The 25,410-nt window shown below is 44.0% G+C and overlaps 1 protein-coding gene across 4 annotated transcripts in view; it reads right to left on the bottom strand.

Moving 5' to 3' along the window:
• Positions 1-339: 339 nt before the first annotated feature.
• hivep3b (HIVEP zinc finger 3b) overlaps positions 340-25,410 on the bottom strand; it is a 46,035-nt gene continuing 20,964 nt past the window's right edge. The window contains exons 2-10 of one of the 4 annotated variants that reach the window (XM_086218797.1): positions 23,061-23,106; positions 13,720-16,085; positions 12,942-13,231; positions 10,609-12,636; positions 9,706-9,848; positions 3,991-4,166; positions 3,801-3,902; positions 2,513-3,108; positions 340-2,078 (exon numbers count right to left, since the gene is read on the bottom strand). In XM_086218797.1, coding sequence (XP_086074923.1) covers positions 1,419-2,078; positions 2,513-3,108; positions 3,801-3,902; positions 3,991-4,166; positions 9,706-9,848; positions 10,609-12,636; positions 12,942-13,231; positions 13,720-15,742 — 6,018 coding nt within the window. In that variant the 5' untranslated portion in view covers positions 15,743-16,085; positions 23,061-23,106 and the 3' untranslated portion in view covers positions 340-1,418. Of the gene's footprint in view, positions 2,079-2,512; positions 3,112-3,800; positions 3,903-3,990; positions 4,167-9,705; positions 9,849-10,608; positions 12,637-12,941; positions 13,232-13,719; positions 16,086-23,060; positions 23,151-25,410 lie in introns of all 4 variants that reach the window. The other 3 variants (XM_086218795.1, XM_086218794.1, XM_086218796.1) reach the window with 3 other exon arrangements.

Below are 25,410 nucleotides of genomic sequence, written 5' to 3'. Positions count from 1 at the left end.
TAATTTTTCTAAATCTATAAATACAAAAGTATTTTATTCATAAAATTTAATTTGCTTTACGCATTCCTAGTGTTCCTAGTGTTCGTGGTTTCCAGTGGCTTCACATGACGTTTGTCTTCAGTTGGACACTGAACAACAACTGGCTCCAGAAATGTGGCTTGTAGGTCGGCAACTTCAACTGAGATTTAAGGTGAGCACAGTTGAACTTTCCAGTTTCAGAAGTTGAGTAATAATTAAAAGCTCATCATTCTGCAGTGTGAAACTTTAATACCCCCCCCCCCCCAAAAAAAACCCCAAGAGGAAGAAAACAAGATTTTTAATGGTGTCTGAGACTTAGCCACTTATTTTGGGAAGGAAGGAAAAAGGAAACACATTCTAAAGTGAGTGCACATGTGAAAGGGTGGGGTTGCCAGAAAAGGACACAATGAGACCAAAACCTCTCGCCCTGTAAAAAGACAGTTGAGGCGATGAGACTGAAGAAAGGCAAAACTTCCAGGGTGCATTTTCCTTTAATTTTTTTTTTTTTTTTCAATGACTAGAAATTTTGCTGTATGTGAAATCTGCAGGGCACTTGATCCTCCGGTACCAGCCAAACTCAATCCCTCATTTTTGTCAGTTATTCAAGTCACAAGAACATCATGAAAAAGACACACAGACGTAACAAAGAAACCTTTTTTTTTTTTTTCAAATAACGAAAAGTAAAAAAACAAAACAACAACTTTGAATCAATGATCATAGTGATCAAATAACAATAAATAAGGAGCGCTCTTCCCTGTACAGAGATATATTCTAACCAAAGTCTTTTGTAATGAAAAATAGAACTTCAGTGCATTTCTTTTGACAGGTTTCTGCTGCTCCTTCAATAAATCTACGATGTGACTCTTGGTTACCCCGTTATTAAAGCAACAGCCTTAAGAACAACAAATAAAACACTAATACAAACCCTCCTTAACGACACAAAAAGCGAATATAAAATTTCACAGCCTTCTCTTTGTCTATCTGAGCTGTACACCTCAAAACACAAACCTGGACAGAAAAGGCACAAGTAACTACTATTTGAGTAATACTGGACAAATTTTGGATAAACAAAAATGGAATTATTTTCGAGTTTGGTCATTTACAAATGTATTCATATTCCTTTTACATGTTTTTAAACAGACATGGAGATTACCAGTATCAATAGAGATACAGGAGGGATATATTCATATATATATTTATATATATATAGATTTACAGAGACATTTTCACAAAGAAAAAAGTGCATTTTTATAACAAACCTGAATATTGCCAAAGAACAAACATTTAAGTTAACAATTGTATTGAAAACTGTATAAAAACAAAGCAATTAAAAAACAAGACTAGTGTAGCAACTAATAAAGCAAATTTGGGATGCGCGATGCATCAAAGTGTAGACTCTGTTAAGTGCTCTGGTCTGTTCTGGCAGAGTCTCCTTTAGCTCCTCCCTCCACCAGATCGCTTCCAGAAGGTGGCTCCTCCCCCTCTGACTGCTGTCCAGTGACACTCGGGGCTACAGGCGCTGCTAGACTGAGGGATGCTCCTGAGCGACTGTGTCTGACGCAGCGTTCGCTGGTCTCAGCAGCAGGCCTGCGGGTGTGGGCGGAGCTATGCGAGCTGCCATATTGCTTTGAGTCTGTAGTCTCCAACTCCAGTTTGGAACATGTCAGTGCTGTGCTGAGACTGCACTGCCTTGACTGGCTGGTTCCTGCTTTCTGGTGCTCTGACCAGTTGCCTCCAAGAGTCCTACATCCTTGAGTTCTGGGGGTCCCGCCCCAGTATGATTCAAACCTGGCCAGTGATGGCCCCTCCGAGGGGGGAGATGTTGGGGACAAGGGACTGGTAGGATGGGACCTTGGTCTGGCCTGTACCATTTGGATCCCTCCGATAGGGATCATCAGATATGGGACCCTGGCCTGTTGGGAGTGCATGGGAAGATGGCTGAAGATGTTGTCTGCTGCTGGCTGGCCAGGATAAGCCTCACAGGTGGAAAGGCGAAAAGCAGGAGGAAACAAGCTGCTGTCTGACCACGATTGCCCTTCCCCTGCTGTACCACTTTGATCCTGTAGGGGGAGCAAAGACATCATCATTACTCTGTTCTGTCAGAGCAGGAGGTACTGAACACAGAAACTTAGTAGGAGGACAGGGGGAAGTTTGCCTTAAGTATTTCTGGCAGAAATGCTTCAGAGAGTTTGGCAACAAAGTCCACTTGGGGAGCAGTTTGTGGTTGATGACTGGGTCAAACACTGGGATGTCACCCAGGAGGCTGGGGTTCAAATACTGTGTGAAACTTTTTATATTACTGCTTTGTTCCTTTTAGCTTCAGATGACTTATATAACTGGTTACATACATGTAGAAGCATTGTTGGGGTTAAACAACCTTTTAGAACGGCTTCCTGGCAGAAGAACATGAGGACGAATATCTACTATTTGCCAGAGCAGTGCAGTGACGATATTTTATGCGATGTTTTTTTGATAAGACGTTTAAGCAGCTTACCGCTTTCGCAGGACTACCCTTGGTACCGTGGCTCTCCCAGGGCAGGTATCCAGGGGTCCAAGCTTGTGGTGAGCGGTAGCAGCTGGGTGAGATGGGACGAAGAGGAGAAAGGGGTCTGATAGGAGATGGTCCTCTTTCAGGGGAGGGTGAGACATGCCGACTGGGTGAGGAAAGCTCGGCCCTGGGGGAGAGGCTGTGGATAGGTGAGGACAACTCCAGGCGAGGGGAGAGACTGTGGCTAGGGGAGCAACTCTCACTGCTGGGGGAGAAAGCGCTCGGAGATGCTTTCCAGCTCCGCCGGGAGAACACCGCCCGTCTGCTTCGCCAAACTCCCCTCTGGAAAGACTCCTGGCCAGGTGTAGGACTGAGGCCTTGGGGTTCAGGCTCAGGAGTACCCTGCTGAGAGTGTAAACCGCTTTTGGAAGGCCCCCCCGTTGATGGATGAGTGTCTGAGGAACAGGAGGATGGCGGGTCATCATGAGACTCCTCATCCTCATCCTCATCATCCTCATTGTCGTCATCATCCTCAGATTCTTCCACATCGGAATACTGATGTTCTTCTTGCTCCTCGGAGCCACACACACGCTCATCACTTCCTGCTGAGAAACATACATTTTCTTAAAACCGCATCCTTCCACATCCTCAACTATGAAACAGCAACACCAAGGTTTCCAAGACCGAGTACAAATGGTCACGACTGTGTACTGTATCTTCCTGACAAACCTCACCCACTACCCCTCGAAGTTATGTTAAAAATAGACCACAGATGAAAAGAGCGGAGTGAAACTGAATGACACGATGCCTCTATTCACAAACTATATCAACAGCCTTGTGAATGGAAACACGGATTAAATGACGCATCCTTGGCTGTTGTGAGTCTTTCAGCAAAGGAGAGATGACGAAGGGAGGGGTAGTAGAGGAAGGTGAGGGAGGAGATGGTGAGGTTGCTGGCTTTGAGGCTCTTTTGAGGCTTTAATGGAGTGCAGACGTAGGCGCTGGAATGTGTATTGTTACACTCCAACAGCGCATCCTTGAGAACAAGGTATACTTGCCAGACTGTCGCAACTACATCAGGAAACTGTGGAATGCACTGTATTCTTCACTTATTTAGCTTTTTTTTTTCTTATGCAAGGCCAAAAGGGAGGAGAATAGAACATAGTGTTGCATAAGCTGTCAGCGCTGAGCAGCTACGATTCTTCACAGGCAGAATCTCATCCAAGTGTGTACCAATATTTCTCTGCAGTGGAGGGGGAATATAGGGGATGACTCCCCATCCCTGCCTAAGTACCTGTTTCCTCACTCTCTGGTTCATCCAGTGATGATTCAGATACTCCCATAGCCTGGCATTTTTTCCCATGAGCCTTTGACTTCATGTGTTTCGTAAGGTTCCCTAGGAGAGAACAAGAAAAGCACATTAAAGTCGCTCCCGACCGACACGAGGGCGCACACAAGGCGTACATTTCAAATTGTTCCCTAACCTTTGGTTTTGAAGGCAAAGTTGCAGTGTTTGCAAATGTACGGACGGACATCGGTGTGTGTTCGGATGTGCTTCTTCAGCATGCTGGGCTTCTTACAGCGGATGCCGCATTCTCCACATATATACTTTCCCCTGCCACGACCTCGAACGTAAATATACTCTTCGTTAGATTTGTACCTGACAGACAAGAGGAAAAAATAACAAAACAGAAAGATACAAGATTTTAAGATCTGGCCACAACAAAATCACAAATTAGGAGCCACTTTCTTATAGAACACTGAACCTCACTGGCTGGTAGAATGTGGCACATTAATATGTACATCTTCATTTGGGTTTAAAGTGCCCCCATCATAATCCAACAATTAAAAACAAAAAAAAAAAACAGTCTGCAATGTAAAGAGGAACAAAGATGGGACGTTTCCCTGGGGAGCAACCCCTAATTCTAAAAGATTTATCTGGTTTAACTGAGTTTTAATGGATTTACTGACATGTGTTCATAAAAAATTTAAAACAAACTTGTGACATGCATGTTGAGTAACATCTAGACCCCAATGTACGTCTGAAGAGAATAACAGTGTCAAGATGACGAGTGTGAAAGGCTTCCTCTTTACAGCTGGACATCCTGCGAGCACATCGCTTTTCTATAAATGGTGGCATTATTATTCCACTCTACTTATTCTAGGGAAATCAACTACAATCTGTTAAAGTGAAGTCATTTATGGTTTGCGTTTCCCCTTCACCTAAACTGTTTACCTACAGGGCTTTTTAGTTTCCAGAATACCCATTTAATAACTCACTTCCACACCCTCTTCATATCATTATCCACAAAATAACACCCAATTTTATATTTGTATTTGTTTCTGTATTTATATCGTGTCTGTATAACTTTAAATTCCACCCCTTCTTTATTAATAAAATAACATACTGTGTCAGTCAGTATATTGATTCCAGTTCTTTTTCCAAATAACTTCTCAGCTACTAAAAGTGCACCATTTCTTGGGCCTCCGTGTCTAGAAGAGTGATAGATGCTTATCAAGGCAAAGCCTTGGTCAGGCCCGTTTCTTCATCCTGAGTTGGGTGTAATGAGTTACACATTATATTAGTCTGTGTAGAGCAGTGGGACGCATTACTACTGTAAATTCAGTAATTAGAAAATTAGAAAAACCTAGCAAGAATTTCCTTTTCCAGAAAGATCTGAAAACAATATTCCCTAAAAACATGTTAAAAAAAAAGTCTGTGTTTAAAAATGATTATCAATCAAATATTCAAAATCCCAGAAATCCTAGTCTTTGTCTAGGAACATAAATATAAATAATTAAACATCCTTGACGTATTATTTCAATATTAGATTAATAACATTTCCTGTGACACTGTCTGAACTTGTGCTAGCTAATGTTGTAGGAACATTCCCTGCTAGCCACTGCTGTGAGTAAAACCGTGTGCTAACATTTAGGACTTCAGCTTGAATTGAACAACAGGTGCTTTTGGGGAGTAATTCAAAAGAAGTAGTTGTATTGGGATGATTACCAGTGCACAGTAGTAATACGATAAAGTAAAATATTACTTTTACAATACAACCAAGGAATGTTATGCGTTACTTTTTTGGAGTAATGAACCCAGCACTGCTCATCTCTGGTGCCTGGTCTCTGTGGTTTTGTGTATTTGAGTGTCCTCTTTCACATTACACAATAATTTCACCTACGATTCTTTTTAAAATAATAATTGCGGATTTGGGTTTGTGTGTTTGGCAAAAATACACTCGCAAACATGCACCCAAAATACACAAGAGAAAGTGGGAAACAAGCTTTTCTTTATGGAGGTGGATTGGGGAAGCCCCACCAAAAACCAGCGCTCAGCCCATTGGCGGTGCCTTCCACTACACCCTAGGCACACAGAGCTTGCTAGCTATTTAGCTGCGTTCAGGTGGCTCTGCCAACAACAGCAGCAGCTGAAGCGAGAGAGAGAGAGAGAGACGGAGAGAGAGAGAGAGAGGGAGAGAGAGAGAGAGAGAGACGGAGAGAGAGAAGGGAAGCCTAGTTATGGCCCGCAACCTAAAATAGACACTATATACACAAATCAAGCAACACATTTGGGTCCACTCTATAAAAATACTGTTTATACACAATCTTGATGTTTACCAAAAGGCTATTTGTGGACACAGTGGACCACAGGCATTTTATATCCAAATGAATTGTCCTCTATGAAAACCTCCATCTGCTTACACTGCTCGCGGAGAGACGTACAATCCAGTTTGAATTGTAAATATCTAATGTGTGCCGACGATGTTTAATTACATGAAGCAAATCGACAAGAATCCAGGCTGTGAATGCTCCCCGATGCAACGGCACATTAAAACAACAACAACAACAACAACAACAACAACATCTCAACAGTAGTGTGTGCTGTATTAATTCAAGAGTTGCCTACTGTTTACTGGCATGAATTTCTTGCAACTGCTAAAAATACCCACGCACATCTCGGCTGCACACACAAACATGGCGGCAGATTCCACCTGAGAGGGATTGATTGATAAGCCTGCTGAATTAAAACCTAGTGAATGACTTTTAAGGGCATTACAGCAGGCGGTGGAACATAGGGTATTTCAGGTACCTTTTAGGCCAAAATTGAGTTCCTCTGACTCATGCAGTACTACTGAAAGCAATGACATAAGAAGATACAGATGAAATCAAGCAGCACACAAAGCTGAAACAGAGAGTGCAACACAAAAGCTCTCCGAAGGGTGCACAAGAGCAAGAACCAAATATCCGGCGTTCGCAACTACAAAGGTGGAGGCTTAGTGTAGGACAAGGCTGTGATTGGCTTGTGTCTCGATCAGCTGACTGACAGCTGATTACAGTTGCATGTTTTAATGTTTTAACGAAATAAAAAATGTTCTCTGAAACGGATGAAAGCCGACGTTTTTTTCAAAGGGTCTGTGCTTCTTCTACTCGTGATATTTCAATAACAGGCAGACAACTTGTTCTCCGACAACACAGGCGGCTGTGATACTTGGAAATGTTGTTTGCCACTTGCCCAAAAAAATTGTATAAAGAAAGGAGGAGAGGTCTGCCAAACGTTAGGAACCTTGAAGAAGACATTCGCCACATTGAGTCATTAAAACGAGAACAGAGACGAGTCAGAGACACATCCAGTGATGCGGCGGAGAGGAAGAAGGAACAGCGACATGAATGAAAGTGAATCAACTAACAAGGCAGGCAGAGGGAAAAGAAAGGAAGACTTTTTGATTCATAAGTTTGAGTATCTGTTCTTCAACTGGAGTAATGAATGTAGGTAATTGTACCATCTCCTTTTTCTGCCACGAAGAAAGAACAGCGACGCTCACTTAATTGCAGAGACAAGTGCTAAATGGGAGAAAGCTGCCCTGATCTCATAACTTTTTATGAAGTTATGTGATACTAATAAACTTCTAGGGACTCTACTTCCTTATAGGAAGATCTGAAATTGGATCAGGATGTGTTGCTTGTTCTCTGGAATAAAAGGAATGAATCCTGATTTCAAAGCATCGACAAAAAAAGGGGGAGCTTGGGATAATGAGTCACGATTTTATAGTATAAAACATTTTTTCTGCGTTCCAAGAGTGGATAGCTGCGCTTACTGGCAGGCCTGGATGGAAAATATGGTCCGACATCAAGGGGTGCAGGTACACACAGGAGGTTTTGAGGGAATAAAGAGAAAATAATACATGGGTGAGTAAAACTGGGAGAGCTACCAGAGTCAAACAAACACGGAGAGGACAGGGAGAGAACTGGCGTCTGTTTACGGATGAAAATACACTTCTTAAATATGTGGCTGCAACTGATAAAGACTGGTAATTTGTGTCTTATCTACACTTAAGCAGACAACTGCTTGACACGAAATCTGTTCGCACATAAACACGAAAAACTCAAGCCTTATGGGGTCTTATTGACAAGCCCATGCGGCTTTGCTATTTTTAATGAGGACATGCATTCAAATCTTAACCATCACAAATAAAACCAGTTCTAACCTAACATTTAAAAGCAATCCAATCCCTCAAACTTAAGGTGTCCTCAAAAGAAAAAAAGAAAAAAAGAAAAAAAAGTCCTCAAACTAAAATTGGTCCTCACAAAAATAGTTGCACACAAACACATGTTCTTCTGGGGTATTTACACAGACTTACATTTATTTACTGGAGATTTCCTTACAACCAAGACCACAACCACTGACCTCAAAATCAGCCTCCTACCAATGGGGGAACACATGTGGCTTTTGTCCCCCCAAGTTGCACATACCGTCCCCAGCAGTGTCCCCAAATGTGGCCAGAATCACACAGAACTCACTCATAAGCAGCCCTTTACCTCGAGAATCACACCTGAAGGCCCAATCCCAACAATGACCCTGACCCTATATGATCCAAGCACTCCTAAACCTGAACTTAAATTCATACAAAGACCCGGTTTGTAGTCAAATGTTTTCACTTTTATACGTAACACCTTTGACCTTGTGAGTAGGTAATATAAACACAGCCTCCATAATTATATTTAGCACAGATTTAACACATTTCCTTTTTCCAATTTCTTGTTTGTTTTTTTTTGTCTTGTTCTCATTTCCTTTGTTGTGTTTGGAAACTACAAAGTAGAATTTGATGAGATTACGCACACAAAATTATAAAGATTCTTGTAACAATTCTAACCCCTACCCCAAGGCTGCCTAAAACCAAGTCTTAACCCTCCAATTTCTATTTAAACCTATGGGGTTTAACAATTTTAGCATGCTAGACCCCTCAGGAATGAACTTCTGGTTTTCAGAATATACAAAAATATATTTACATGAGGCTACGCACACAAATATTTGGTGTATGGACATGGACTTACATTAGATTAATAATTAAACTCCACTTTCCCAACTCTAACAGTATTTTATCAAATTGGGACTAATCTTTTTTTTCCCTCTATTTTGTAAAATTGGGAAACACACGCAGACTGCAAATCTCTTATGTCCCCCCTCCCCTGATATATTTTTCCATGTCCAAAAGGCAAAACCAGTGTGTGGAAACATTTACTTCTCTCATTAATCTGTTGTTCCCATCTTTTCTTCCCCTTCCTTTTTTAATCTTATATTTTTCTACAGTTGCTTCATTGTGAACAGATCTTAAGTGAATCAGCTTCTGGGCAAACTTTCTGTTCAAAAAAAGAGTAAACCCAGGAAAGAAGACAGGCTCTACTGGAAAAGATCACTTGGGCATTTAAGGAAAGTACACATTGAGTATGTGAATATATGAAGGCAGTGAACTGTGCAAACATATGTAGGTCTGAAGAAAAACACACATTGCATCCCCAACATGACAATCAGGACTGTGATCGCTTGCAGTTTGCTTCGTACTGTGCCTCTCTGTCTTATATAACTGCAGAAAACAGGTATTAATGAGAGCTTCATGAAGTGAAGTTAGAGACAACCTTTTTCTTTCACTCACACATGCGCTCACACGCTGCCATCCTTCCAAATCGACACTCCTAAAGCACAGAACTGCAGCCAGGAGGAAGAGGAAAAAGCTTGGCTACAGGTACAATTGAAGTCACTATGGACTCCACCTCCTCCCATCTGTTACTGTAACTCTCTGTGCACTCCGTTTGTGGAAGACATTTATGTTTACATTTTTTTATGGCGGAACACAAAATGCTGAAAAATGCAAAAAGTCTATGAAAAGATGTGCATTTTAACAGACTCACTCTCTTACCCGCCTTCAAAGATGCGAACACGAGAACTCTCGCTCTGTTGTGAGGTTGAGGGTCCTTCCTCTTCTCTCATCTCTTTATTCTCTTCCTTTTCTGGTTGCTGATCCTTTACATCAGTGACGGACCTGGGTGGGGTGAGTTGTACCTACACTCGAGACACACAGGAACATTCATAACAGCTTAAAATAAAATGTTAATTGATTTCCTCTTAAGCACATGAATGGAGTTTTATGTGAAACCTATTACTCAGTGGGTTTAAATCCACAATTATGTCATTTAATCGGACTGCTGTCATTGTCCCAGTGTACACAGGTGGGGAGGCATTGATTTATTCACCAAAGTACAGAAGTACATGGATGTCAGCATCCGGAACAGTAGGTGGCAGTACACCCCCTTACAGCTGGTTGCAATTAGACTTTCCTCTGGTTCACCACCTCTTGGCATATCAATGGCGTGTCATTCAAACTTAAATTCTAAGGTGGTGACCGAGAAATGGACAATTCCTAACGCTGAGACAAAATAAAGGTTGGATCTTTATCCAGAAATGCTTTGTGATGACCCCCTTGACCCCTCGCTGTTCAAATGACTGGTTAAATACCAGAGTTGAGCCTAAGCAGCATGCACAGAACACCAGGCCGATAAGGAGTGTATATAATATACACATGCCGACGTAATCAACTGTAGTACCTTGGTATATTAATCTTAATTAAGAAAGATTTCAATCAGACAAGTATGTTTACATGTATTTCAAAAGTCTAGTTTTATTTGGAGTAACATATCTAACATTCTACAGCTTTATATTAATGTACTGACAGATTAATAAAAGTTATAAGCACTGCATATGATAAAAAGTGAGTTCGGATCAACTCATGCAGCACACTTATGTATGATGTGGTTCTGTTTACCTCTGACACATGTGGGGCGCTGCTACTTGCAGGGGTCAATTTGCTTTTGGCCGGGTTGGGGGCTGTGGCCATGGTGTATGTCTCTGAGCTGTGCTTCTGTTTGGAGCACAGTAGAGACAAGGCCACCTTAGTGCTGAGGCCTGGCAAATTGGGGTTGTGAGCACTGACACTCCAGGTAGAATAAACGGAGGTGCTGGGGTCCCTCTGGGCAGTTGGGTTGGGTTTGACATAGTTCAGGTAGCACCAGTTGACGGAGGTGGATGTGTGGAGGCTGGGGTATGAAGGGGTGCTAGGGCTCTCAATCCCTTTTTCCACAACTGGCACTTCTTTCTTTTTTTGGCTTGCTTTCTCAGTTGGCTCCTGCTCCTGTTTTCCCTCCCTGTTTCCTTTCCTTTCCTCTTGATCCTGCTCCCCCTCAACTTTTACAGTTGTCACCTCAAGCATCACCAGTTGTTTCTTCTCATCCTCTTCCAGTTGTCTCCCAGTAGCTTTACCTTCCTCCTCCTCTTCTTTTTTGCTCCCTACAGCCTCATCCAGTCCAGGTTTATGCTGTTCAACCTTCTCTTCCTCTTTTACCCTTTTCTGGTGACGCTGGGCCTCTGTACTGAGCTCAAGGCTAGCTGCAGGAGAGAGCATGCGCTTGCTTCCTCCAGGCCCAAGTGGACCATATCCCTCCACAGATCCTGAGGCCAGCTCCAAGGGCAACGACAGGGGAAGGAGGCTCTTGATGTCTGGAGAGGGGACTTTCAAGTAAGACCTCTGCAGCTTTTCTTGCTCCACCTGGCCCATGATCGTCATGGCTGTGCAAGCAATGGGCTCATGTGGACGAGTAGAGGCCAGGATCTGGGACAGGGTGGTATACATGGCACTAGCATAGGTAGGTATATGGGTCTGGAGCCGCACTGGCACCACAAGGGACACTACTGGTGAAAGCTGTGCCAGGCATGTGGCAATTACTGGCTGTGGGTGCGGATAAGAGACTGTAACAAGGGACTGATGGGTAAGAGCAAAGGACATGGAAGACGCTGGGGGTCTGCCTTCTGTGGTAGGAGGGGAAAGAACATGAGCAGTGTTTCTTGGAGGAACAGGCAAGTATAGAGCCTGACTAGCTCTAGTCCTGGAGGAAAACTGGAGAGGAACTAGAGCAGGAAGCTGATGGAGTGGTATACCTAATTGTTCCGTCATGTGGATCTGCACTGGGTGTACCTGTATAGGTGGGGGTTCTGTTTGTGAATGTAAGAAAGTTCTATGGATGAACTGGGTGGACAGAACTTCAGAGATGGCCGTGGTGACTGGGACCAGCTGCGATAGGGATCCTGAAGGGAATGCTTGCTGGGATCTGGGTTGAAATGGGAGCACATCTTGAGAGAGGATTTGTGGCTGTAACAGCTGCAATGTTTTTCCTGGTTCCTCCATGCTGAACTGGGAACTTGCTGTGGTTGAGTGGACAAGAGCATGTCTGGAGTGGGAAGGTCCAGGCTTTGGACTCTCTGCTCTGGGTAACTGACTCATACTAGCCCCGTCTTCCAGTTCAGGTTCCCCAAGGGTGGCATGCCTCACAAGGAGACATTTTCTTCGTTCTTTCCAGGAGGACGCTGAATGCTGAGAGGACAGGGAACCATAGTCAAAGGACTTACTTCTGGCCTCTGGGATCTGCTCAGGTGGTTGGGTGCTGGCCGGGGCCTGCTCTGAAGCTGAACGCCTCATCTCCTTGTGGCTTTGGTTGTATTGGTGGGATGAGGATGGCACCATCAACATCTGGGAGCTCTGGCTACCGGAAGCCCAGACTGTTGGCTCAGACCTTGCTGTATCCTCAAAAGACGCGGAGAGGCTTGATGTGTGGGAAATGTTGCTCTCTTGACTGGGACTGCGAGAAAGAGACACAGACTCAAAGCTAGACTCCCCCGAGGACTGTGCTGCTTCTGCTAGGCGGAGTCTCTTCTTCTTTGGTGGCAGTTTCTCTGCAGGGAGTTGGGCCAAAGTCTGGCTACGCTGAGGCCACTGAAACTCCTCTACTTTCTCCGCCTCCTAGGATAGATACATAATTATGTAATTTAACAATCTGTGCTTATTGACAACAAATGGAATTTGAAAAAAAAACACAAGTAAAAAAAATCAGTCAAGAAGGTAATAACCTTAAATTAATGTATGCTATATATGAGTATATGTTGGATGATCCCACACTGATTTTTAACACCCTTGTGTTGTTTTAGGGAGACAAACAACTCAAGTACTGTATAAATTCAGTGAGACATTCACTCTAATAAAAAGCCAGGGGATTCAAATAATTCAAAATATACATGACCAAATATTTCCTTGAATAAACATTGTACCTTGGATGAGGACGCCATGGCTGATGGTGACACAGATGGCATGTCAGCATCAGGCTCCACAGTAACAAGGATCTCTGGCACTTGGATGTTGGGCTGGCGGATGAGGCGAGATGTCGACGGTGAGGGTTTTGGCTTGGGTTGCTGTGTTTGCGGACCCTCTCTGAGGTCGGGCTCCTGACTTTCAATGGATATACTCTCCTGCTTTTCAAAAGAGCTTGTGTGTTGGATGACAGACACACCTTTCCTGTCCTGCTGCTGCTGTTGCCTTGGCTCAGTCGGTAAAGAAACACCTAGGAATACACAAAGAGACACAACAAAAAGGGTTTCATGCTATTACACTGATATGCTTTTGAATGAAGACAATTAAATGTAGTGGAATTTCACACATTAGCTTGCCCTTCTGTTTTCTGTATCGTAGTTTTACATCAATTATTTAGATGAGGATGACTCTATCTATCTATCTATCTATATACTCTTATGTACAGTATACACACACATGTATATACATACAATATACACACATACACAAATATATATATATATTATATATATACACACATATACATACACACATACATATATAGACATATATAACTATAGAACTCACGAATTTAAGACATTTAATGGCATGAACCTTTTACTTGAATATTGCTGCTTTATGCTCGTCAGGTTGTGATGTTAATAAAACCATTAAAAAAAAGTTTCAAGAGAAAAGAAAGTTATTGCTCTCCCATGAGGTTCTGATTTCACCTGTTGCTTTTGTAATACATGAACAAACCTGAGAGGGCCTGGCTCATCTCCGGTCTGCTTGCCACTGGAATGAGGCCTGGAGAGCTCCCAGTCATGGCTACAGACCCAGGGCTGGGAGGATCCTCCTCCAGACTCTCCTCTTTCCTCCTTTTCCTCACAGCCATGGCCAGTGCTCTGAATTTATAGTGCATCATCATCTGGGGGCGATCCTCCCTGCTTGTTTTACTTGTATCCACGCTCTCTTGTTCCAGTGTTTGTTGCGCTGGGCAGGTGGCTCTGTGGACCCTGTAGCCATCACTATGCTGGAAGTGGGACCCACATGTTTCACATTCAAACCGGCTCAGACTCTTTTGTTGCTGCTGCTGTTGTTGTTGTTGTTGTTGTTGTTGCTGAGGCTGCCTTGCCAGTTCAGTGCCTCTAGCTAAGAAGGATGAGGGGCCAGGGTCTTCCAGCATTAACTCAGCTCCCAAGGGAACTTCTATGGCAGGCTGGCGCCGCAGCATACGCTGGGCATGACCACCTGTTATCCCTGCTCCCGCTGATTGCTGCTCATCAAATGATTGGCATAGACGGTAACCTCTGGAAGACATGGAGCCAGAGGTGGAGGGCTCTTGTTGGCTGGTAGATGATGGCATTGAGTGACTTCTAAACAGAGGCACTGTTGACAATTGTTGGATAGCTGGTATTTCTGTCTCAGGATTGTGGTGGTGCCTCAAGCCACTGGGGCCAGGCACCTCCCCTTTGGGATCAAATGCGTAGGGATCTTTATGGGTAGTGAATTTGGGTGACTCTGTGCTGCTTTTCCTTGACAAAGAAGAACGTCTGGGCTTCACACTATCAATCTCACTGGTGTCTACCACTGCCTCATTGATAGTGATGAGTTTAGTAATGTGTTCTATCACTTGAGTTTTAGGTACAGTAAAGGGAACAGTCTTCTCCTCTGATGACGAGGAAAGAGGAGAATGAGGATGCGCCTGATGGGGACTACGTTGCTGCCCTCCCAGCCTTCCATATTTCCCGAGAATAATTTCTGCGTAGGTTTTGGCACTGGCACTGGGAGGGCTAACTTGGGACAAGTCAGTGCTGCCTGATCCAGAGAAGTAGCCAGACTCTGTGCTACCTTTACTACCAGGGCCCAGAGAAGAGGATGAGGTGGAGAGGGAGGAAGGTGGGTCATCTGGAGAAGCCATGGGCCCACGTTTTCTTTCACTAAGCCTCAGTGCCAGCCTTTGTTTTACAGCCTGGGAGTCTTCAGGTCTCTGACCTTCTTCTGGGCCTCCTATCACATCCTTGCCACCTTTCTTCTGCTGGCCCAACATCTCTTTTGAAGAGGATTTTCTGTGTTGTCCTGTCTCTTCTTCAGACTCAGTGCTTTCTGCCTCTGTATGTTCCTCAGGGTCTTCTCCAACACCACTGCCCTCTGCTCCACTCAAACTAGGCTCGTCACGACTGGACACCAGGCCCGCTTTGATTCGATGAGCATGGGATTTGCGGTGCTTGTACAGGTTGCTTTTTGTCTTAAAAGAAAAGCCACAAGGAGCACAAGGATAAGGTCTTTCTCCTGTATGAGACCGAATGTGTTTCTGAAGAACACTTGGCTTGGCACAGGGACGGCCGCAGTAAGTGCAAACATATTTCCCTGGTTTTTGGGGTTTCTTCTCTCCTCTTCTGGGGGAATTGACCCGTTCTTTACTGTCTTGGCTTGATTGTGATGGGATAGTGTGTCCATGTTCACCCTGGGCGGAGGAAGTGGAGGGGAGAGATGAGGTTGATGCAGAAGCTGGAGAAAAGAAGCTGCCTCCTGAGGGACCTGGGGTGTCTGAATGCTGCCATGCTACTGCTTGCTGCTGCTGTAACCGAAGCAGAAGGTCAGTGCGTTTGGGTTGGCGATTTTGCAGTCGACCCAAGGCTCTGTGTACAGGACGGGGATTAGAAGGCTGCTGGGGCTGCTGAGATGGACAAGATCCAAGTGAGGATTCAGCTGTCACATGCTGCTGCTCTTGCCTTCCAGAGCGCTCCCCATCAGCCGGATGGCTGGGCTCAGCCTCCATGGGGAGGAGGCCTCACAGACACGCAAGGAAGGGCTCTCTGAGCCTCATGGGGCTAACCGCATGGCAGCAGGGAGGTCAGGGACAAGGGGTCATTGACAGAGTGTGGTGTAAATCACAATAAAGGGCCTTTTTAAGTGTGGGCCTAAAGTTATTCAAGAGGACCAAACGAGGCATCATTAAAAGGTGCCCTGGAGCTGCATGGATGCAGGTAAACATAGATCACATCTCTGCAGAAAGCAGCTCAGCTTCTGCCCAACCTCAGCCATTCTAATATCCCTCTGAAGGTCTTCTCTTCATCCCCTTGTTAGTTCTCGAATGTTAGCTGTTCAGCTTCAGAATGGGTCTAAAGAAACACAGAAAAGAAAAACAGGAGGTCATTAAAGTTGAAATATATTGCATTTATTTGATTTTCTTAAGGTTTTTGTGAAGGGCATCAGAAATCTTCACAAAATAATCATAAGTCTTCTTCAAGCTGCAATAAAAACAGAAAATGATTTTTCTGGATAAAAGCAAAAAAACCCAAAACAAAGCGAGGTCTTGCTCTGTTGACTTGAGTCAATCTCAGAGCTCATTACAGCGTAGTCAACAAAATTAAGAAGACACACGGGACCTCATGAAAAAGTAGAAGGCTTCTTGACTTTCTAGGAATTTCTCAGTAGGTTAGGTTGGCAGTTAAGAAGGAAATGGTTATCAGGTGTTTTTTTTCCCAGTCTAAACTTCATTATAATTTCTTCCACAATGTGATATTTTGACATTTAGGGTGATATGTCTTCGTCTAATATTGAATGGTGTCACTTTCATAATAGGAACATGAGCAAGATAATTACATGAGCAGCATGTTATTGCTCTCACCTGAGCTGGCTTCAAAAAACAGATAAAGCACAAGGATAATGTAGACAGAGGCAAACCTAGTGTAACTTTAGAAATATTAAGTCAAGATGTTCTGTTATTTTAACACTTTGAAGGGCACCATGACCTTAACAAACAATCATCTAGCATGGCTTACAACACTTGCATATCTCATTCGAATTGACACAGGAATTAAAAACTCATTTTAAACTCATATTTCTGCTAAATAAAGACATGACTGATACACATTTGACCCATGATTAGCCTCCTCAGACCAGCTTGGGGTGGCTCCATAGCACATACACCAACAGAGGAGACCACAGTGTCTGGGCGAGGAGTCAAAACAAATGCAAGAAATACAGATGATGTGCACCTGATCCGGCACAAAAGCTACAGGGGGTAAATGAAGGGGGATGTTTTTTAGAGGATTCGACTGCACCTGTGTCAACCCACACCTCTTACACTATATTTTCAAACAGCCACCAGGGTGCAGTGTTAAGAGTTCCTCTTGTGAAAGGGTACATCAAAACCTTTTATCAAGATGGATGTATTGTAATATTTCACACTCTTGTGCTGCTTAAGTTGCAGAGCTAGGTACGTCTGATCATGAAGACGAAGAGATCACGCTACAATGAAACTTTGTCAAGATGTGTGTACTGTAATATTCCCCACACCTACAACAAATCCTGTACTCTGTCTAAACTCGAGGCACGGGATTCTTGTACCGCAGCCAATCAAAACACATTCTGGGAATGGATGGAGCCGATCATAACATTTTCCCTGAGCAGCCATGCCTAACCACTGACAGCCCCATCAAAGGCTCATCCAGAGAATCAATCGTTGCCCAAGACATCGACACCACTGACAACACCCTGACTGTCCTTCTCTGGAGATTGTGAGTGTGTGTTTGTGTGTGCGTGTGTGTGTGTGCTGCAAACAGTTTTAGATCTCTGTTGATGATAAAGAACTGGGGTTTTGAATGTCTGAGATGGTGGACCTACCCTTATACAAAGCTTGGAATAAGTGACCCCTTTACCCCTCCTTATATTATTTCTGGAGGCCAATAAAGGATAACAAATGTATTCTTCCATCCCATAGACAAGGGGAACCCAAACTTTTTTGCTTTAGAGAGCCAAAACTCAAACGAAGAGGCGGACTAGAAGCAAAAAGCAAACAGATATTTTGTTGTTAAAATGCCTTCTGTGTGTGCACCACTGACTCTGCATTTGTGCCACACTTATGACCTGCACGGTGCCACTCTCCCATGCATTTAAATGCTGTAAAACAACGTAATGAATGGAGATCCTACAAATTTAACAAGCTTTTTTTTTTTTTTTTTCCTCTTTACATCTAGCAAGTCAAACCTTATGGTGGGTAAAATTTGGCCACTTTTGCTCACCTTTCCATAAATTGTTCAGCTAAGCTAATGCTGTTTTACATAGATTCAGAGTACCCCAAATACATGAAAAAATATTCATTTATTAGTTTCTGACTCTGGGAAAGCAGACATAATTCAACAGTTCTGTAACTTTTCATTATAACTTTAAGCAATCACAAACACTTAGGCTGATCTGCATGCTCTCCTTTTGATAACTAATATTCTTTGTCCTCCATGAAGTGATCCTCCCCTGAAACTGTCTGGAGACCCCCTGAGGAGACCGGCCTTACATTTTGACAACTTCTCATATCAGACAACGTGCACCATCTCAGTTCAGGAAGGAATTAAGAACCTGAAAAGGCAGTTAGAGAGTCCAGAAATATAATGGATCTGAATAAGAGGAAGAGAAAGATGAAGTCAGGCGATGAAGAAAGACGATGGCTGAATAAACAGATGACTACAGGTTAAGGTACCAGTGATGGCCACGCAGCGATGACAGTTCTTTTTTTTAATGAGCCAAACAAAACGCTCTGCACCATCCGCCTTCATTAGGGCTGGTTTACAGTGGTTAAAAGAAATAAAGAAAGGATAATCGCCCTTCCTCTTGGAAACAACTTGACAGATTCTCGACTCAATCGCCATGTCGCCCCCCCCCCCCACACACATCTGCTGAGGGTTGATCATCTGTGTTTCTCTGAACAGATTTGATTACAGCAGATTTTTTTACCATCAACACTCAGCAATTAAGCAGCACAACAAACCATATCGCTACATTAAAATTCATTGTTTTCCTTTACTTGGCGGCGGCAAGGAGAGTCTTGCATGTGGTAGCAGCCTTTCTCTAGTCTTGTGCTACTGAACCAAGGAGACACACGGTTCTCCGGAGTCACGTGTAGATAAGTTAGAGGTTGAGGCTCACAAAGAGCTACACATCAAGCTGTCTGACCAGCATTGTTCCTCACATACTAGCATGCGTGTTCTAGATAGGAAACTAGGATGTAATAAAACAGTTAAAAAAGCAAAGGAACGAGTTAGACTGACAGTAGGAGATTAAATGAGTGTGTCTGGTTGTGACAACTGTTCCTACCATCGCTGTCATAAATGTTTTTGATCATGTAGTTGGCCATCATAGAGTAAGTTTAATGATCCCTGGCGTAGCTGTTGATGCAGTCCTTAAACAGGGCGATTACAGGGTTTTAAGGTTGGGGAGAGCACTGCTTACATTATTCATAACGGTCTACTCTGCCAGCTCTGAGTGGGGGAATCACACAGTTGGGGCCTTGCTAGAAGGATGAGGCAAAAGGAATGCCAGAGTCCAGCCTGCATTAGGCCGAACACAAGCCAAAACACACACACACATGCACACCCGGCCAGCAAGCATACTTCCCAAAGCGCAGTGGCCACGAACGCAGAGCAGCTCTAAATCTATTCTGACAGATCTGACCAGCCAATCAGCTGCAGCGTCCTGAGGTGACTTCACCTGCTTCCACTCAGCTGATCCTCCTGATGTTTGACGAGGGATTTTCCTCTCTCATCATCATCATCCTCATTCCACTGACATGACTTGTTATCAGTGGGGACTATTGCTTTCAACACTTGAATGGACTATGGGCTTGTATACAAACTGAAAGAAACACGTTACATATTAACAAGTAGGGGTGGCAAAAGTACACACATTCATTACTCTTGTGGAAAAGATGTGAAAGTAGAAGGACTGATTCCATGTATTTCCCCAAGTAAACACATAAAAGGAAAATACACCATGTATTCAGGATGTGACGCTTGTACAGAAGATCCTTGCTGTTTTCATAGCAAGTCCATGTTAAGCGGACCTGGGCCTTGATGACAGATTGACGCAAATACTGCGTGTAGAGCAGAAGTGACCGGAAAACACACAGGTAGTATCGTATAAAATCAGGGTGTTTGGGGTTTTTTTTGCATTCGGACCATAAGGGAACATTGAGATGCATGCTACACACACATCTAAATGATCCAAAGACATATTTGTGATCCAGACATTCAAACCACTTGCCAAGGTGGTCTGAGGGTTTGACCTAATAACTTTTGTAATGTAGAAGCTAATACGTCCTGATGCGCCCCTGACAAAAACCTAACAGGAAACTACATCATCATCTCAGAATGTTTTGGTTGTTGAATGGGAAAAATGGAGAGACAGGAAAGCGTATGTGGTTGGAGTCTAACCGAAACATGATGCCTCGTCTCCATAGAGGCAGAAAAAGAAAAAGTGAAGCGTAGGCAGCAACGAAGGCACTATGTTCCAGGCGAAGCTGCATGATAGCCACAGGTGGAAATGGGGGTTTGTCTCGCTGCCCACTTATGATCAGATTGACCAGGATTCCTTTTAAAACCAGACGCAAACAGAATCTTTGGGGGTTTGGGGTTCAGCCTAATATTCAGGATTTGCTATTTGACTCCCTATCCAGCTGGAACTCACAGTTTAAATATTGTAGACGATAAAAGTGAAACGGGATCATGATGACAACAAATGTTGAAACACAATGCAAAAATAGCTGCAGAACACGCAACAGTCAAAATGAATTGGAACTGAAACAGGTTTGTGGTGGGAACAGGGCTGGTAACCTTATGCCTGGTATCCATTCTAGCAAAAGATAGCTGTCAATTTGTTATCAGTACAAATCTCACAGGTTCCTAGTTGAGTTTCATTAAAGATACAACTCACCCATGCATGTTTCAACAATGGAGAGTCTGTCAGAAATATCTAAGCCAGCATCCAGTTTCCAGGTTCAGCAACAACACAATAATAACATGGTAGGCTAATTTAGCTAACCTGTTCATCCAGGGTGGGGTTCTTCACCGTGTTCTATTCTTAGGTTGCTGCATCAACAGGAAGACACTGATACACAAATGTGTTTCACTTAGTTGAAGGTCAGATCAAAACCATGACAGTGCCACATCCCATGTTGTCACCCGCCGCCACAAACATCAACAGCCTTTGTCCACCGCCACTCCTTGAGTCACTGTAGAATCATCCAGACTCATGGTTTATGCAGTAATTTTGTTGTGTGAACTAGTTTCTGGAGTCTGTGCCTTACATGTGATTAATGATAGGTCCACCGAGGGAAGAGAGACTGAGTGAGGAATGTGTGCTCTGTACGTGTGTGTGTATGTGTGTACACGCAAAGGGGCTTTGTCGGCAGAAAACAGGCACTGATGCAGGTATCCAGGGGACACACTGAGAAGCACACACAACGTACCTCCTTCACACGCGCACGCAAACACAAACACACACACAAAATTGTATAAATCCAATAAAACAAACATTTCACACAACTCATGCTCAGTAAGTAGCACAGGAGCTTTGCAGCAGTTTTACAGTCAAAACTTCATTATCATGCAGAAGAGGAGAGGAGCAACGGCGGAGTTTGTGTTCATTTCCTCGTCAATACCCAGACGTGTTCGTGTAGCTGGTAATGATGGATACAAATATGAGCTAAACATTAAATTACCTCATGCCTTGAGAACAGATAAACACTCTTAAGTACTTTTTAAAAAATCTGCTGTCACCCTCATCCCACCTCCCAAACACATGCACACACACACACGCACGCACACACACACACACACCTCTCTATTCTCTCATACTGGTGGTAGCCTGGTGCAGGTTCCCATGGTAACCAGCCTACTCTGAGCAACGGCAGATGGAGAGGGAGCTCTAGGTCTAAATTTATCTCCCAGCATCCTCTCTGACTACAAACGCACACTGGCATCAGGAAGTAAAGAGGAGAAAAGCTCGGCCTCTTCACGCATTGACAAGCTGGCATGACCCTTGACATCAAACCCCCTCGGAGTGACGATGTACATATGGTGCTGTCTGCTTGACAGCACGTCTCAGTGGAACAACGCATTTGAAGCTAGAAGCGTTCCCTCTATATAAGGTAAACGTTAAGATGAATCCCCCCCCCCCCACACACACACAAAACCACCAACAACAGAGCTGTCAATCAAACTCAAGCCCCAAAATCCTAGTCTGTAACATGAACTCATAACAGAACCACAGGAAGAAATTGTTTGGTTTGGAAGTAAATGAGTGGAACAGAAACCTAGAAGACAGAACCAGACGTCAGACAGAGTGTAAAACCTCAGAGAGCAAGACTTTCTCTCTCCCTCTCTCTCTCTCTCTCCCTCTCTCTCACTCGCAGAGATCGGAGGACACCGTCTGAAAAAAAACACACCACATACCAGAGCCCTCACTCACACTCTCGCTCTCACTCTCAACTGTACGCAGGAAGCATTAAGATCGCTGCACCTCTGAGGGTGTAGAGACGGATTTCACGAGGCTTTGATAAGACAGGCAGTTCACAGCCGCGGCCGTGTTCACTTTGATTAAACACAAGCTGGTGAACTACAGGTCAATACCGGCCTTTAAATCAAACACTAGCAGCTCAGTAGAAGCTGGTAACGCACACCTCAACTGCAACATTGCACTGAGAGTTTCCGTCGTACCCCTAGCAGCTGAAATTACGGCCCACTGGTGACATCAACAAACTGACCGCAACTTTTACTCAATTACAGGTTTTTTCTCCCTTCATTTTATTCATGGCCAGGACTGGATTTACGCTGTCTAATTCCTCATCATCCCCATGAGCAATTTACAATCTACACATTACACAACAATGTCTACCTTCACAGCCTCCATTCAGGCATAAATACTCTTCCTGGTGCAACAATAGCAGTAGATGTCACATACATCATAGAGACGCTCCCAACTTTGCAAAAATATGTAAATTCTAGGGAGTCTAAGTAGTTCAGTAACACCTTTAAACGATGAAATCAAATTGTCTGTAGGTGTTAATCTAAATACACAAATAGCAAACATCATTTATACTATGACATCATCTGCATACCGCTACATAACTGGATTACTGTACCTGAGAAGTAGAGAAAGAAAAGGGGGCGGGGATGGTCCAAGAAGAGGAAGACAAAGATGGATTTAAAAATAAGCGAGGAAGACAGAGAGTAAGGGGAGGGAGGGAGGGCTTGTAGAGAGAGAAAGAGAGAGAGAGAGAGGGAGAGAGAGAGAGAGAGGGAGAGAGACAGAGTGTAGATTACCTGACAGCGCAGTCTGGTCTTCCCCCTCAGAGACGCTTCACAGGCTCTGTGAGACAAGCAGGGAGAGCCAGAGAGTGAGAGCGGATATGACTGTTTGAGTGGGTGTGTTGGAGGAGGGGGGGGCAAAAAAACAGAGTGATGGAGAGAGAGAGACAGAGAGAGAGAGAGAGAGAAAGAGAGAAGACAGTAAACAAAAGTTACCACTTTATAAATGGAAGAGATGGAGGAAGAAAATTATATTCCTGAATTATGAGTAAAAAAAAAAAAATCATTTTTTTTGTTTGTTTTTACAAACCAGGAAAGTGAAACATGCACCTATACAGATTTATGTTTGCTCCCTCAGTGGCACAGTGTCCGAAGTTAGAATTACAAACAGGTCCGACATGGGGTCCCCCCCAGCACACACACATCCCCGCAGGTGGTCCCTTGCAATTATCACCTCATCAGAGACGTTATCTTTTTATAGTGGAGCGTGTGTGTGAAGATATAAATCTTTCATCCCGTGATAAACCCTCAGCCTGCATGTCTCATTTATGTAAATCTTCCAGTTCCAGGAGCCACAGTGCTACTGCACTGCATCTGTAAATTAATTCCAGAGTGGCATCCATTCAAGCAAGCCCCCGCATTACGCAGAAGCGAGGCTTGGCCTATCAACGGTGCAACATGAGAGACGCCGAGAAACAGAAAGAGAGAATTGAGAATGAGCGGAGGTCCTGCTGTTCCATAGAGCTTTGCCTCACTGGCAGAGTACAGGAAGTGTGAGTCACACGCTCTAAAATAAACACACTCACACAGCGACGAGCCGGCACACAGAGCGAGCGGGCGAGCGAGCGGATGGCTGGGCTACTTATCAGAAAGCAGGCAGGGGGAACACAGATCCAAAGAGGCCAGCAACACGTGGTACCCTGGTGGGACTCACAGCCAGATGACGGGATGAGTCAAAAAGAAGAACTGGTTCCCTTTTTGTCGAATTACTACGCGCTTCTTTTGAGGCTTCTTAAATCTACCACCAGTTGATCTCCCTCTCCTCTTCACCTGTGCTGATCTTCCTGGTTTATCCACGTGTCCCCTATTCTTTCCCCTCGCCTCCAGTGTTTCCTCTGATTTTATTTGGTTCCAGTCAATAGGAGGGTTGTTTGGGACTCGGTGATTGCCTCTAGCTCCATGCGGCTGCTGTGCTGGCCTGATGCAGTACTACGCTCGCAGGCTTTACTCAACCAGGCATTGCATTGTGTCTGTGTGAATGTGCTCATTGTCAACCCTTTACAGCGCACACCTTCTATACTGTACTTCCCTGTGAGGGACCTTCACCCATCCGTCATCCCTTTGTCCTCTGTTCCTCAGACTGAGGGGTTCTGACGGGAAGGTGGTGGAGGGGGGTTGGGGTGGTGGGGGCCCCCGTGAACAAAACTGCCACTGTGGCACTGATTGACAGGAAAGTTGTTCTACAAAGGCGTAACATTTAGCAAGGCCGGGGACCAGGCTGAAGGAGACACACAGTCTGGTTAGTAGCGAGAGAGGGGGGGGGGGGGGGGGGGAGGTGTTAACGGTCCCTCAAGCATCAACAGGAGATAATTTTGAGTATTCAAAATGGGACGTGCAAATATTGTGAAACTTTCAAGATGCTTTAATAAATAGAAACCATATGCTACCCACTGGTAGCGAGCATGTCATGCTTACAATGTGCAAACTGTTCTCATGTACAATAAATGGGAAAAAAGCCCCCCTGCGGTGTGGTACATATACTTTTACATATACGCTGCACACTGGCCTATACAACAGAGGCAACACCTACAATGCAAACATCATGCTTTACAAGAAGCGTTTAATGTTGTTTTGGTGCAACCACAAACTATAATTTTGGCCAAATGAATGGTTTGTGCATTTACCAACGAGCCTACAGATGACATATTTTTGGACTTACACCCGGTAAACTGCAGTCATAGGCAGTAAAACGCACCGATAAGGGTGGAATTCATAGAGGGCTGCCTCTGCTCTGAGGGCAGATTATTTCAGAAGTGTGGTCTTCCAGTAAACGGACCCCCGTCTGCCCATACGACTGTGGTGTTATGACAGAAACATGATCCATTCATAGAGCGAGCCCACCAAGTGTATTAAGCCACCGTGGCTCGGTTTTACTCTACCTGTCTGAATTCATTTGGAAAATAACCGAAAGGAAAAGAAGACGTCTACATATCATGTGGGCTGAGTTGCCTCAGTTGGTCATCAGGGAACAGGATGTCAAAGCTCTAAATTTAGTTATTACTCAGCTAACTGTATCATTACATCATTCGCTCCCTCCACCTACTGTAAAACCATAAAACTTAAATACATCTTATCGTGGGACATA

This window comes from Aulostomus chinensis, chromosome 11 (assembly GCF_037954235.1).
Source record: "Aulostomus chinensis isolate RoL2024-O1b breed Wild chromosome 11, RoL_Achi_v1.0, whole genome shotgun sequence".
In the NCBI taxonomy this organism is placed as follows: domain Eukaryota; kingdom Metazoa; phylum Chordata; class Actinopteri; order Syngnathiformes; family Aulostomidae; genus Aulostomus; species Aulostomus chinensis.
Note: the sequence above shows the minus strand (reverse complement) of the source record. Positions and strands in the feature narration are given on the sequence as shown.